The sequence below is a fragment of the Buteo buteo genome, chromosome 19, assembly GCF_964188355.1.
Source record: "Buteo buteo chromosome 19, bButBut1.hap1.1, whole genome shotgun sequence".
In the NCBI taxonomy this organism is placed as follows: domain Eukaryota; kingdom Metazoa; phylum Chordata; class Aves; order Accipitriformes; family Accipitridae; genus Buteo; species Buteo buteo.
In genome coordinates this window covers 12994657-13006740 of record NC_134189.1, presented here as the reverse complement: position 1 = coordinate 13006740, position 12084 = coordinate 12994657, and the positions used below count along the sequence as shown (strand labels likewise).

Below are 12084 nucleotides of genomic sequence, written 5' to 3'. Positions count from 1 at the left end.
ATCTCATTTAACAAATGCAACGCGCAGCAAGGAGCAAGCAAACGGGCTCCGGACAGTAGGACGTGGTGTGCTCTGAGAAGGTGCACAGAATTAACTGGAACAAAGGAATGGGGTGGTCAAGCGCAAGGGCAGTGCCCCGTTCTGGCAGAGGGGGGACTGTCCTAACACATGGTTGCATCCCAGTTTTGACTATCCAGAACTGGCATTTTCTGTGTAACCAGGATCAAACCCAAATCTGATTCTCTGACACACACCAGGGAAGGGTCTGAGATTCCTGCTGTTGCCTGGAAAAACGTTCTTGGGAAGAGCTTGAATCTGTAGGCGCTGCTCCTCAAGGGTTATTATTTTCATTACACCTATGTTTGCCCATTCAAGAGCCCTGGAAACTCCGGGCCTTGCCCAAAAGAAATAGCAACACCATAGGCAGGGACTGCTCAGCCTCTTTCTTCTTCAGTATCCTCTCATTTTAACCTAGAGAAAACTCTCAAGCAGCAAGAGGGTTATTCATTTGCTGAAAATACAGCTGCTGCCTTAGCCACTGAATTTGCCAATAATCATTGAGAACAACTGATGAGGTTGGGTCTGTGCAAAAGGAGCATTCTGGTTAAGCCAGATATCACTCTGGAATGGTCTTCATTTAATTGGGACAAGCACTCTTTATGGGCTCCTCAGTTCATCCACCTTATTTTGGTTTACATAAGGTCAGCTGAGAACTGTTTTGAGACAAACTGAAGGAAACCCTTTTTTACACTAAAGCATCAAGGCACAGGGTCTCCCAATGCCTACAGAACCGCAGCGCTGGAACAAGTAAAACTTTCCCATGTAGACAATAATAAATGAAAAGACTTTCCATTAGCAGGTTTACTAGAGACTGCCCTGCTTGGAGCATATGCTCTATAGAGTCTGAGCCAAGCAGCTGGATCGGGTCTCCAGCTATGTATTCCTGGCAGTAATTCAGCCCCAATTTGACCGGGGCACCAACACAGCCAGAACACTGCATGAGGCCAAGCACGCTGCACCAGTGAGTGCTGTGGGTCTGAACGCAGGTTGTAGAGGGGGATGAGGAGAAGGAAGCAATCTACACCTGCACTCTCACCACACATAATAAATAGCTAAACCGACACCTTCAGAGTCAGAGTCATTGTATTCATCACCAAACTTTCAGGTAATAAAGAGAACAACTGCCAAAGCTTCATTGGAATAAGCAATCTGATTGTGAAGAGCTACTTACACCAAACCCCAGTAAGATGCATCTCAAGCAAATCTGAATGACTTCAGAGGGCAGATACTCCAAGAACAGTTTGTCACCAGCCCACCAGGCTCTCAGTGCCAGCTCCCTCAGCAGGACTGAGCTGATAGCTTTGGTAAACTCTTGTTCCAATCTGCACGTGCTGACAATTTGTAATTAATAGCAGCTTATCACCAGCTTAGTGGTAATGACCCAAGACAAAGGCAAGGCTGTGAATGGCATCCACCTTGCAGAACAACTTGCGATTTTTTTTTTTTTTTCCCTCCCTAAATGAGTCGTACACTAAGGGCTTCTGCTCTGGAGTACAGCACAAGGGTGATAAACTACTACAGGACACATAATATGGAAGGGAGGGCCTCACTAGCAGGTCATAAGGAGAGGACTGTGTCCCCCAAACCTCCGTGGTCCGAGCCGTAAGGAGAAATGACTCCTAGTTAAGGTAATTCAGCTGAGACTGGCCCATAAGGGAGTTATGGTCATTTTTCAGCAACCAAAATCAGCTTTTACTCATCTAGTTTGTTTTGGGGGTTATGGGTACTTTAAGGTAATGGTCCCATGTGCAGTTTTGCTCCTGCCAGCCTGTGCCTGTATGGTGAAAGTGCTGCAGACACACCAATCGCCCTGTTAAGTAGAGCACTCCCTGCATCTATAGAGATTAAAATACATAGAAGGAAAGCACCTCCCGGTGTTACAGCTTGTGCAACACAGCCTGCATGGCTCCAGGTGCTTAGGATCCTTACAGCCTGATTGAGATCCCTGAAAGCACAGACTGGATTTACACTTTTGCTGTGCATGTTTTAACCGCCTCCACGTTTCAGATGTAGCAGCATGACAACTCAGCGTGCAGCTCCTGGATCTGCATGAGTTGTTTAGGCTGCTGAGGATGATGGCGGGAAAGGCTGAAACAAGTCACAGCGGGGTTTTTTCCTCCCTCGCTGCCCACAAAGCAGGACAAACAGCGGTGCTCACTAGACGTAGGTTTGGAAGACTGCGGCTTGGTTCGGGAGGCGGGATCGGACGTGTGTGAAACCCTGTGCTAATACAAAGCAAATTTAGCTGGCAATTGTGGGCTTGTCCATCCACCCTAGTCTTCCCTGCTCTCCTGCCACGTCTTCCAGCCTTGGAAGAGTATTTGGGTTTTCGCTCACCCCCTCCAAGTTCACTCCAGTTCCCGTCATCTCAAAAAGGAGAGGTCCGTTATTCCCCAAATCCGAGCAAACGTGAACAGAGGTTACAGAGAGGGTCAGGCAGTAACACCCCCCCCGCGGCCCCCGTGCCCTCCCCGGGGCGGAGGGCCGCGGTCCCCGGGGGCTCTGCCCGCCGTCCCCGGGGGCTCTGCCCGCCGGCGCGGAGCTGCACGGAGCTCTGCTGCCCTCCTGTGCCCGCCGGCCACCCGCCGCCGCCGGCGAGACGGGGAGCGCCGGGCTGCGGCCGCTCTCGGGGGGCACCGGGGTGAGCTGTACGGCCCAGGCGAGGCGTCGGGCCCCACGGCTTGCTTTTCTGGAGCTGCGCGAGGAGGGGGTGGGAGAGCTGGCCCCCGCGGGGAGACTGACGCAAAGACGGTAAAAACGCGTCGCTCTAACTTTTTGGATGAAAAAGTTTTCATTTCAACCGATGTCTTTTCGAAAGCGTTTCCCTGAAGTTCGCCAACCTCGAAGAAAAACGAGGAAGAATATTTTGCTTTGTTCTCTTCTTTTATGACTCCTTCCCCCCCCCCCCCCTTTTTGCATTTGAAAAGGCAGAAGAGATAAGATCTTTGGCTCCAGAAATGACTGGACTAGCCCGGAAACCCCAGCCTTGCATTTAGGATTGCGCTGAAGGAGATACACTCTCTCCTTCCCTGAGAAAGTTCTAACATGACTTTTTTGGGTGCTCTGTCCTCTCCCTCATAAACGTAGAAGTAAGGAATGTGTCTGTATATGAAGTATAGAAATATATATACACACATATGCAGTCTAAAATCTGTACTGACAGAACAAGAAACAACTTCAGAAGGACAACTTCCATGCATCGCCAGAAATCATTATTGAATAAACCACATTTAAAAGGTAAGAGCAATTCTTACAACATCACAAACACTAGGAAAAACCAATGCTATAAAGCAGCCTACTTCAGTGCTACGGATGCCTCTACAAAGCTTTGTATCATTGGACTGCCTCACCTCCATGAAATGCACAAATTGAAGGTGTAATGATTGAACACAGACCGACCGGGTCTCCCGTTTCTGAGCTGAGCCAACTTCTGTGAGGGGGAAAGGAAACTAATCTTCCAGGTTTCTGAGTGAACAGTCTCGCGAGGATCTCCCAGGCTTTGGACTTGGCCAGGGCAGGTTCTCCTCCCCTCTCATAATCTAGAGCAGCTCGAGAAACCATGTAATATATGCTATGCCTGCATCAGTGGGTGGGCAGCTGAGGGTTGCTGGCACACTATACACCTTCTGGGTCCTTCTTATCTCTTCCCCCACCCCCCCCAACACTCTGGCATGCCTCTGCACTCTTGCAGATATCCTCGTCTCCAGACCTTTCTCGCGCCATTGGCAGAGAGTACAGAAAAAAGGCTGTGGTCCAGAATTGGGGCTCAGAGGTTGAAAACAGGAGACAGGCACACAGCATGAATCCAGGGAAGAATTATTTTATAGTTGACACAACCTGCGAGATTAAAAGGCTTTGTTTTCTTCCCCAGCATGGAAAACAGATTTGCTGAAATGATCAGCAACGCCTCATTACAAAGTAGGAAAAAGTAGAAGCGGAAGGTGGAACTAAGAGAAAAGGCAGCATCCCCCTGCACAGCAGCTTATCACTGACATAGACAACAGCAATGAATCATCACAGACCCTGTAATACCCCTGGAATACTGGTGACATTTTTCTTACTTCTGTGCTGTCTTGTGCTGGAGTATAAACATCTGAACATGCTCTAACTGACCAGAGAATCTAAAGGAGATGGGTTCAAAACTCTTTGTTAGGATAGGTTTTTAAACAGGGGCAACCGCAGGCAGTCACCTCACAGACACTACCATCAGCAGATTCCTACTAGAGATACAACAGTACTCCCAACAAACAAATGCATGCACACACAAACCAAACAGCAGCAGCAGGACTACTGGACATACCCATCACACACCCACACCACCTCTTTCCTCATCAAACCCCAAATCTACTCCCAATCTAAACTAACAGGATCAAATTCATTTTAGAGAGGAGGAATCTTCCCTCTTCCACTATCCACTCTAGTCCCTTCTTCCCGTATACCCTCTGTCATCCTTCCCAACACTTTTCATCCTTCAGCTCTCATCTCTGCTTTCTCTTAGTTCACCCTTACTTCTCTTCTCCAGGTGTGGACTCACCCACTGCACCAACCTGGGCTGCAGGAAGGTACTGAAGAAGAGGAGGTTTGCTCCAGAAGGGGAGATTCCTATTTCCTTGTGTTCTTGTGGAGTCACTAGGATCTCTTTGGGGATCTGAAATCTACCCTATTCTTTGGGATAAGTTACATGCGAGGGAGGGACACCAGAAAGGAGAGATGGAAGTGTTATTTTCTGTCCTTTCCCTTCGGTGGCTGAATTTTCAGTTTTCATACCCCAAAGGACAACTTTTAACAATCTAGGATTATGTGCAGCCTCATCTGACCACCACCCTTGCTATCAGAAAGTGAGAGATCAAGGATGCGCAAATGCCTTGGATGTTGGTCAGGAGCTGAAAGTATGTGTAGGAACCGGCATTTCCCAGGGGAGCACCCCAGAGAAGCCGGGATTTGTTAGGGTATGAGCTGGGCAGAAAGGAAGGAATTAGAATGGCTCTGGTGACTTGAATTAGGAATTCCCAAAAGGTTGAGTAACACACGCAGAAATACCCCTAGAATTCTCTAGGATGACACATAAGAATTTCAGGATCAAATGGAAGGGATCACATGACTTGGTTACCCTAGTGCTCTATCGCCTTGACGCCCCAGAGGTATTAAAGATGCATCTCTTGGTGTCCTGCTGCCTATACGGTTTTTTTGAGAGTGAAGCCAAAAAGGTGCAAGCAATGCTGGGGGGCAGCTGGGGGTGCAGGAGCTGGAAGTCTTTCCATCCCGTGGTAAGCATTTTCCCTGACCTTACAATCAAGAAATAGTGCTGGTTCTTCAGTGTAAATGATCGGCTTTGTGGGTGGGAAACAAAACCTCTGAGAGCGTTGTGCGGTGCGGTGCATGTGTGTGTGTGTGTGTGTGGCTGTTTTAACACCTTTTCTTTATTGTCCCGGCTGTCGGACACATCAAACCGAGCCCGGATTTCTCAGTTTCTTGCCATCAGATGACTGCATTTCAAAAGGAGCTGGGACAATGTAGCTAGGTCACACCTCAATTCAAGTGCAGCAATGGCCTGTCAATGTGCCTCTTACGGCCAGCAGGGCAGGAATTATAAAAATCTCCTAGGTTTACACAGAAAGGGGCAGAACAGGGAGGGGGGCAGATCCCATGCCAGGGGAGTCCATATTTCCCGCATCTCAGGGCTGCATTCCCTGTCCAAGGGCACTCCAGATGTTGGGAATGATAACATCGGTCCATTTTTCCTGGCTCCAGCTTCTTCCCTCCCTACCTTTAACCAAGCACACAAAAGCAGCCCCCCTCTTCCTGACCTTCCGATTCCCCCCCCCCGCCCAAGCAAGTGTGCCCCCCTCAGCCCCCCGCTGCGGCTCAGGTGCACTCCTGCCACCCGCCCGGGCGCAGGCAGCACACAGGCAGGGCTCGGGCAGCACCAGCACACCAGGGAATGGAAAAGCTCATTAAAGGCAGCTTTAGGAGCGGTGCTAATGGGGCTCATCACTCCTGCATGTGTATTTGAGGAAAGGGAGAAAGCTGCCCAGGGGCAGCCGGCTTGTGCCCAGCACCTCTCTGTGCCGGGCGCTCCTACCTATTTTCATGACCCGCCCGAAGACAGAGGTGTTGTCCACCGTGCTGCAGTTCCACCGCCGCTGCCGAAACTGGTACTGGCACTCCTTGATGGCACTGCGGGCCCCTTCCCCGATGAACACCATGTGCTCCTGGTAGAGCTGGCAGAGCTTGCGCTGCCCAGGGGAGAGCCCCGGCAGCTGGCTGCACACCGGCTGAGCGCCGATGATGTACATCTCAGGTCTCTGGATGGGGTTCATGGCCAAAGACCTACGATGAGAAAAACATCCCAGGGAGTCTGGAGGGAGAGGCCCCCCCTCCGCGAAACGCCCGGCACCTTTCCCCGCCAGCCCAGCCCAGCCCAGCCCCGCTCCCAAAGCTCGGGCGCATTTCTCATGTCAGCTGCCTCCCTCCACGGCTCTGCCAGATGCGAAGCTTTTCCAGGGCTCCAGCGGGAGAAACACAGCTCGTTTGTAACCCGAGTTTAAACACGGGGGACACCCGGGATGGGGAGGGGGCAGAGAGAAAGCTCAGCGCTTTCTCTGCAAAAGAAGAAAGCGGGCTGCTTTTTTACAGACCGCCAGCGAGCGATGCCTGCCTTCGAGCCAGGCTGTTTTCCGCTCCTTAGGGGAAGGGGGCTCCGCGGCCGCTCCCAGGGCTCTTGGCAGCGGGTAGGAAACCTTACCCATCCTCTCCTTACGCGTTCCCCACATCCTCGAGCCCGGGCGGGATTTCGGCGAGCCCTCACCCACGGAACCCAGAGAAGCGCCCGGAGGAGAGGCGGCTGGGACAGCGGGAGAGGGGAACCCGGAGAGAAGCGAGCTGCTGCGAAAGAAGCCCGGCAGGCAGGAAAGCTCCCGCGGGGAGCGCAAGGGCGGCCGCCCCGCTCCCGCTCCCGCTCCGCCGCCCGCCCCCGGACCCTGCCCCGCTCCCCGGCCCGCGGCGGCGGACAAAGGCGCCGCCGGTTCCCCCGCGCCCTCACTCACCACCAGGAGTTGGCGTCGGCCACCGGCGAGGTGCAGCTGCAGAGGAGCGCGGCGGCGAGGGCCAGCCTCGGCCCGGTCATGGTGGGCTGCGGGCGGCGGCGCTGGGGCAGCCCCCGCAGAGCCGGCCGCCGGGACGGGGCGCCCTGCGGAGAAGCGCCGAAGAGAAGCCCTGGAGCGGGGCCTGCGTGCGGCGGGGGGCGCGGCGAGCACAGCCCGGGCTGCCGCCCCCTCCCACCCCCCGCAGGACCCTCCCCCGGCCGCCGCCTCCCGGGGGCTCCGGCGGCGGCCCTGCCTCCCTCCCTCCCGCCCGCCCTCGGCCCCGGGGCAGGGGCCGCGCTGCCGGGGCTCCGCCGGAGCCGCCCCGTCCCGCCCGGGGGCGGGGGGGGGGAGCGCGGAGTCGTGTGGGGCTGGCCTCGCCCTTAGGGGCGCCGGGAGGGGCCCCCGGAGCCGCCCCCGGCTTGGCCGCCTTTGACGCCCCGTCCCGTCCCGCGGTCCGGCGGTGCCCCCGCAGGCGTGCGGGCAGCCGGCCGGGCACATCAAAGCGCCGCGCTGGCCCCGCTGCCTTTGTAATGCAGGGCCGGCTCGGAAATGAGCTGCCCCCCTCCCCAAAACGGCCTCCAGAAGGGCCCCACGCCGTGGCCCCAGCCCCGCGCCCCGGGCGGGGGGTCTGCGGGGCTCGGCCGGGCTGCCGGCGACGAGCGCCGATAGGGCTGGCACCGGAGCCTAATGGCTTTATGGGCAGGGGAGGTGGACAGGAGCAAAGCTTCAAAGGCTCCCCTTGTCCAAACACCCCTCTCCCTTCCCCGCTCGACCCACCGGGAACCTCAAAGGCGCGGGCAATCTGGCGGCTCCTCAGCTCTTCCCCCCCCCCCGTCGCCGCCCCCGGACACCGGCAGAAAGCAAACGCGGGCATCCCGCACCGGCGCCGGTACTTCTCACAAACGCTCCTCACACCCTGCCTCTCTCAAGCCGCGGGGAAACAGCCACCTTACCACACCATCGCCACCACCGCTGCAGCCTCCATCTCTGCACGGCCTCCCGCCATCCTGGCCCACCCTGCGCCACACTGTCCCCACGCCTCTCTGCCAGGGACAAATGCCCTCGCTGCCCCCCACCCCAGCCTCCTCGCCGGGCCTGGCGTCCCCCTGACCCTCTCCCTGCGGGTCCCCGAACACGGGCTGAATGTGCGAGTCCCCCCCGGGTTGCGGCCACAGCGTACGTGGTCCGAGACCCGCAAGTCCCCGGCGTTTCGCTCTGCCTCACGAGCGGCGCCCGAGACATGAATCACCAGACTCGGCAGCTCAGACTGCTCAAGTGTATTTTTTATCGAATTCCTCGCTCCCGCCACGGTGGACTTGCTGTGTTTGTTTGCAGCACGCTTCGCTTCCTCCCCCATCCAGATGTGCTGTACCTGCAGCTGGTGGCCCATCTCACCTGGCAGGCAGATGTGGGGCTGCAAGTGCCAGAATTAGCCTCAGGACAAAAAAGCCTTGTGTGACCCAGAACCCCGGTGGGAGGGGAGTTTTACTGCTTGGGCACAGCAGGATCCACGTCTGAAGAAAACAGGGTGACTTTATTCGCATCTTCTATATCCTCCCCTTTCCTCCTCCCACAGCCCCGAGCGTGACGGAGGGATGGCGAGGTGTATGTGTGTGTAGCCACGCATACATGTTTTGGGTCTGTTTCTATAGGGAATAGACAGAATGGAAAGTTTATCTCCTGGAGTCTGGGGAGGAAGGAAGTTGTGTATGGATGAATGGCTTTTCCATGACAAACAATGAGTCTGCACAGACATGGTGTGATGTCACCTAAAGAATTTCCAAGCCAGCCTCAGATACAGAAAACCTTCTCACTGGCAGAGATGAGAGCGTCCCACCTTTCCATCTCACCACAGCCAGAAGGAAGAACTAGGGCAGAGGGAAAAAAAAAAAGCCCTCGCTGTCTCACACACATACACACACGCACAAGGCACGCACCATGTAAATAGATGACACGATGGGAGAGGTGTATCTGCAAGCTTCGCCCTCACCAAGTCTCCTCGCGGATTCTGAGAAAGGAGTAAACCGTGGCGAGCCGCCCCGGTGCCTCTCCCAGCCAGGAATGTGAGACTGCACCAGCTGATGAGGCACTTCCACAAACACAGGTGATGTCAATGTCCGCGTTCGTGTGAGCTTCTCTGAGAGCATGTGCGCAGCCGCAGCACTCCACGGGGCAGCAAGGATGTGTCACCACACGGTGCTGCACTGGCGGTCCACCTCCGGCACTGTGGCGTAGTGGAAACAAAAGCCTTTCCAGCTGGTAAAGCCTGGGAGATACTTACATGAAACTTGGTCCAGAAACACACGGCATTAATTAAACATCTCCTTTTTAAGTATTAATAACCAAAGGCAGCCAATGATTAACAACACCAAAGTGATGTGAATACTGCTAGTAGCAACCTGACCACCAACAAGCACGAGCAAGGCAATGATCTTATTTTGAAACACGAGACATAAAAACTGCCATGTGGGATAAGATCGCTTATCCAGCTAACCCAATATCCTGTCAAAGGTGGCAACTAAAGGAGATGCTTCAGCGGGAAAGGTCTGAAACTCTGAATTCTATCTAAGTTCTGCTGCTGGCGAGAGCGACTGCCATTGAGTTAAGATGTGCATTGTGGAAGTGAGTCCTTTTTAAGGTGCTGGAATTAATTTCTTCACTGGCTGTGTTTATGACTTCAGATAAAGCGGTAATAGCAGGTGAGGTGGCGTTGGAGGGATTTAGCCTCAGCCAGCAACTTCCAGACCGAAAGCTGCAAAGTGTTTGGCTGGTGGTCTGAAGAATACTGTCTATCCCTCTTCCTTGTGCCTGTTTCTACTTGCCACCAAAATCTAGAAAGCCAGCTTTCGATTTTGTAAATAAAAAGCTTGGGTTACTTTTTAAGCCCAACTACAGGGCTGATCCAAACAGCTTTGGCGAGGTTGTTTGCCAAAGCAGGGCTGGGTGGGAGAAGGCAGTGAAATTTTGTGAGGATGAGAGGTGGGGTGAAGCGGGGCTGTTGGTGGGCTAGGATGAATGGAGTCAGTGAAGCGTCAGGTAAGATGGGAGTAAGGAGCTGCCGGCAGGTAATCCTGGATGACCGACTGGGATGCTGGCAGGGTCATCAGGACTTAGGGGGTTCAGGGGAAGGAGGCTAGGAGTGAGCAGGATTTTGGGGTGGCTCCATATGAGTGACATGAAGGGGGTCACTACACCAATGGGTATTGGGAAGGCCCTGGAGAAAGCCAGTCTCACCTGCCTTTCTGTTCCCTGGTTAACCCCTCTATCAGATCCAGGAGAGCCCAACCTCACCCCAGGCAGACCACCCCTCCTGGCCATCACCCCTGTCCACCCACCACCAGCCAAGTGACTCCCACTTCCATCCCAAACCATCCCTCCCCTGCAGCAGCCCACTCACACCAACTCACACTGCTCCTGCTACAGTAGGGAAAGAAGGGGCAGCAGAAAGAACTCCAAAACCAGGGGTTGCTCTTGCTTCTGCTGAAAAAGGCCCCATCCCACCCCTTCCAGTGGGCCTGCCTCGCTCAGCAGTAGTGAACCCACACTGTGGCTCAAGCACTGCAGGTCTGATGCTCGCACCCAGATCACTGAGGATCACCTGGGCCAACTAGAGAGCTGTCGCCTGAAAATGGGATATGAATCTCAACCTCAGATTACAGGTCTAATGCTCCCTTCTTAGAGGCAAGAGCAGCGGCAGCAAGCCGGCATCTTCGTAAAGCCTTGGCATTCTGCTGCATTCAACAGTCTGCTGCCCTAGGCAACTGTCTACTGTGTTGCCTGGCTGCCTAAAATTAGTACCTGTGTTTGCCTTTGTTCGATTTTCAGAGGTGACAACTGTGCACGAAGCACAAATTTACACATCGAGTTTCCAAAGTCACAGCGGAGCAGCTGGAGAGATATCACCGCTTTCCCAATACCGTCCCCGCCACGTTTGCTGGGGGAGAAGCTGCAAGACTCCATGAAGGGGAGGTCATGTCCATGAGATCATTTGCACAGATTTGGCAGACCGTGAAAAAAGTTGAACTCTGGCTGGAAGACAGCCCTGATAAGTGAGAAAAGGAGAGTTACTCATGCAAATTCCTTGTCCTACCCTTATTGTTTTTCAAAAATTTGGGATGTCCCCAAGTGTGACACAGATCTTTATCAAGTGCTATAAGAAGCGTTGAAGGAAAACGTAGGTCTCTTTCCACGTAACTCCTATGATCCTAATTTCTGCAACTTGTCTGGTTTCTCCCAGGCTGGGGACAACTGGACATACATTCTTCCTGTAATGATCAAGAGCTTATTTCAAGTTCCTGTTTATTCTTGCAACTTCACTGTGGTTCAATGCTTGTTTTTAATGCCTTGCAATGTCCAGTGCGTCCAGAACCATTTATTGCTCTCTCTGACATAAGACACTTACTGAAGATGGGAAAAATTACTCACTGAATAAGAGTCTCCTCTACTTAAGGAGCCAGTAGACATGCATCGCCTGGGAAGGAGGGTTTACATGTGCTGCTCGAAAGGGAATCCCTGCACTCCAGTTCTGTACCATGGACCTGCTGGTTGACAGCACCAAGAGATGTACTGTAATGTCCTGCTATACATCTGCTTCTGGCAACCAGGCTTGGTTTTAACCACAGTTCTTACTAAGACTTCAGGAATCTCACTGAAGTCTCATACTTGCCCATTCAGCTGAACCAGTTTTAGAGGGAATGTAGATTAAAAAAAACACAACAAAAAACAAGTCCCTTGAAGCTAAATTGCAACCCTCACAGAGAAACCTGAATCATCTTTTATCCCACCACCCCCTACTCATCCGGTCTTGTGCTGCTCCCCTGCTGCTGACCTGTCCCTCTCTCAGCACTGTACCACCATGTTGCTGTACTGGAGTCAGCCTTCCTGGATCCAAATGTGTTATTTTATGTGCATTGCAATTACTATTTAAGTAGCAACTGGA

The 12084-nt window shown here is 53.6% G+C and overlaps 1 protein-coding gene across 2 annotated transcripts in view; it reads right to left on the bottom strand.

Moving 5' to 3' along the window:
• The window catches only part of WNT5B (Wnt family member 5B), a 77701-nt gene that overhangs the window by 9981 nt on the left and 55636 nt on the right, over positions 1-12084 (bottom strand). For both annotated transcript variants that reach the window (XM_075051127.1, XM_075051126.1), the window contains exons 2-3: positions 7107-7249; positions 6143-6390 (exon numbers count right to left, since the gene is read on the bottom strand). In XM_075051127.1, coding sequence (XP_074907228.1) covers positions 6143-6390; positions 7107-7186 — 328 coding nt within the window. In that variant the 5' untranslated portion in view covers positions 7187-7249. The remainder of the gene's footprint in view (positions 1-6142; positions 6391-7106; positions 7250-12084) is intronic.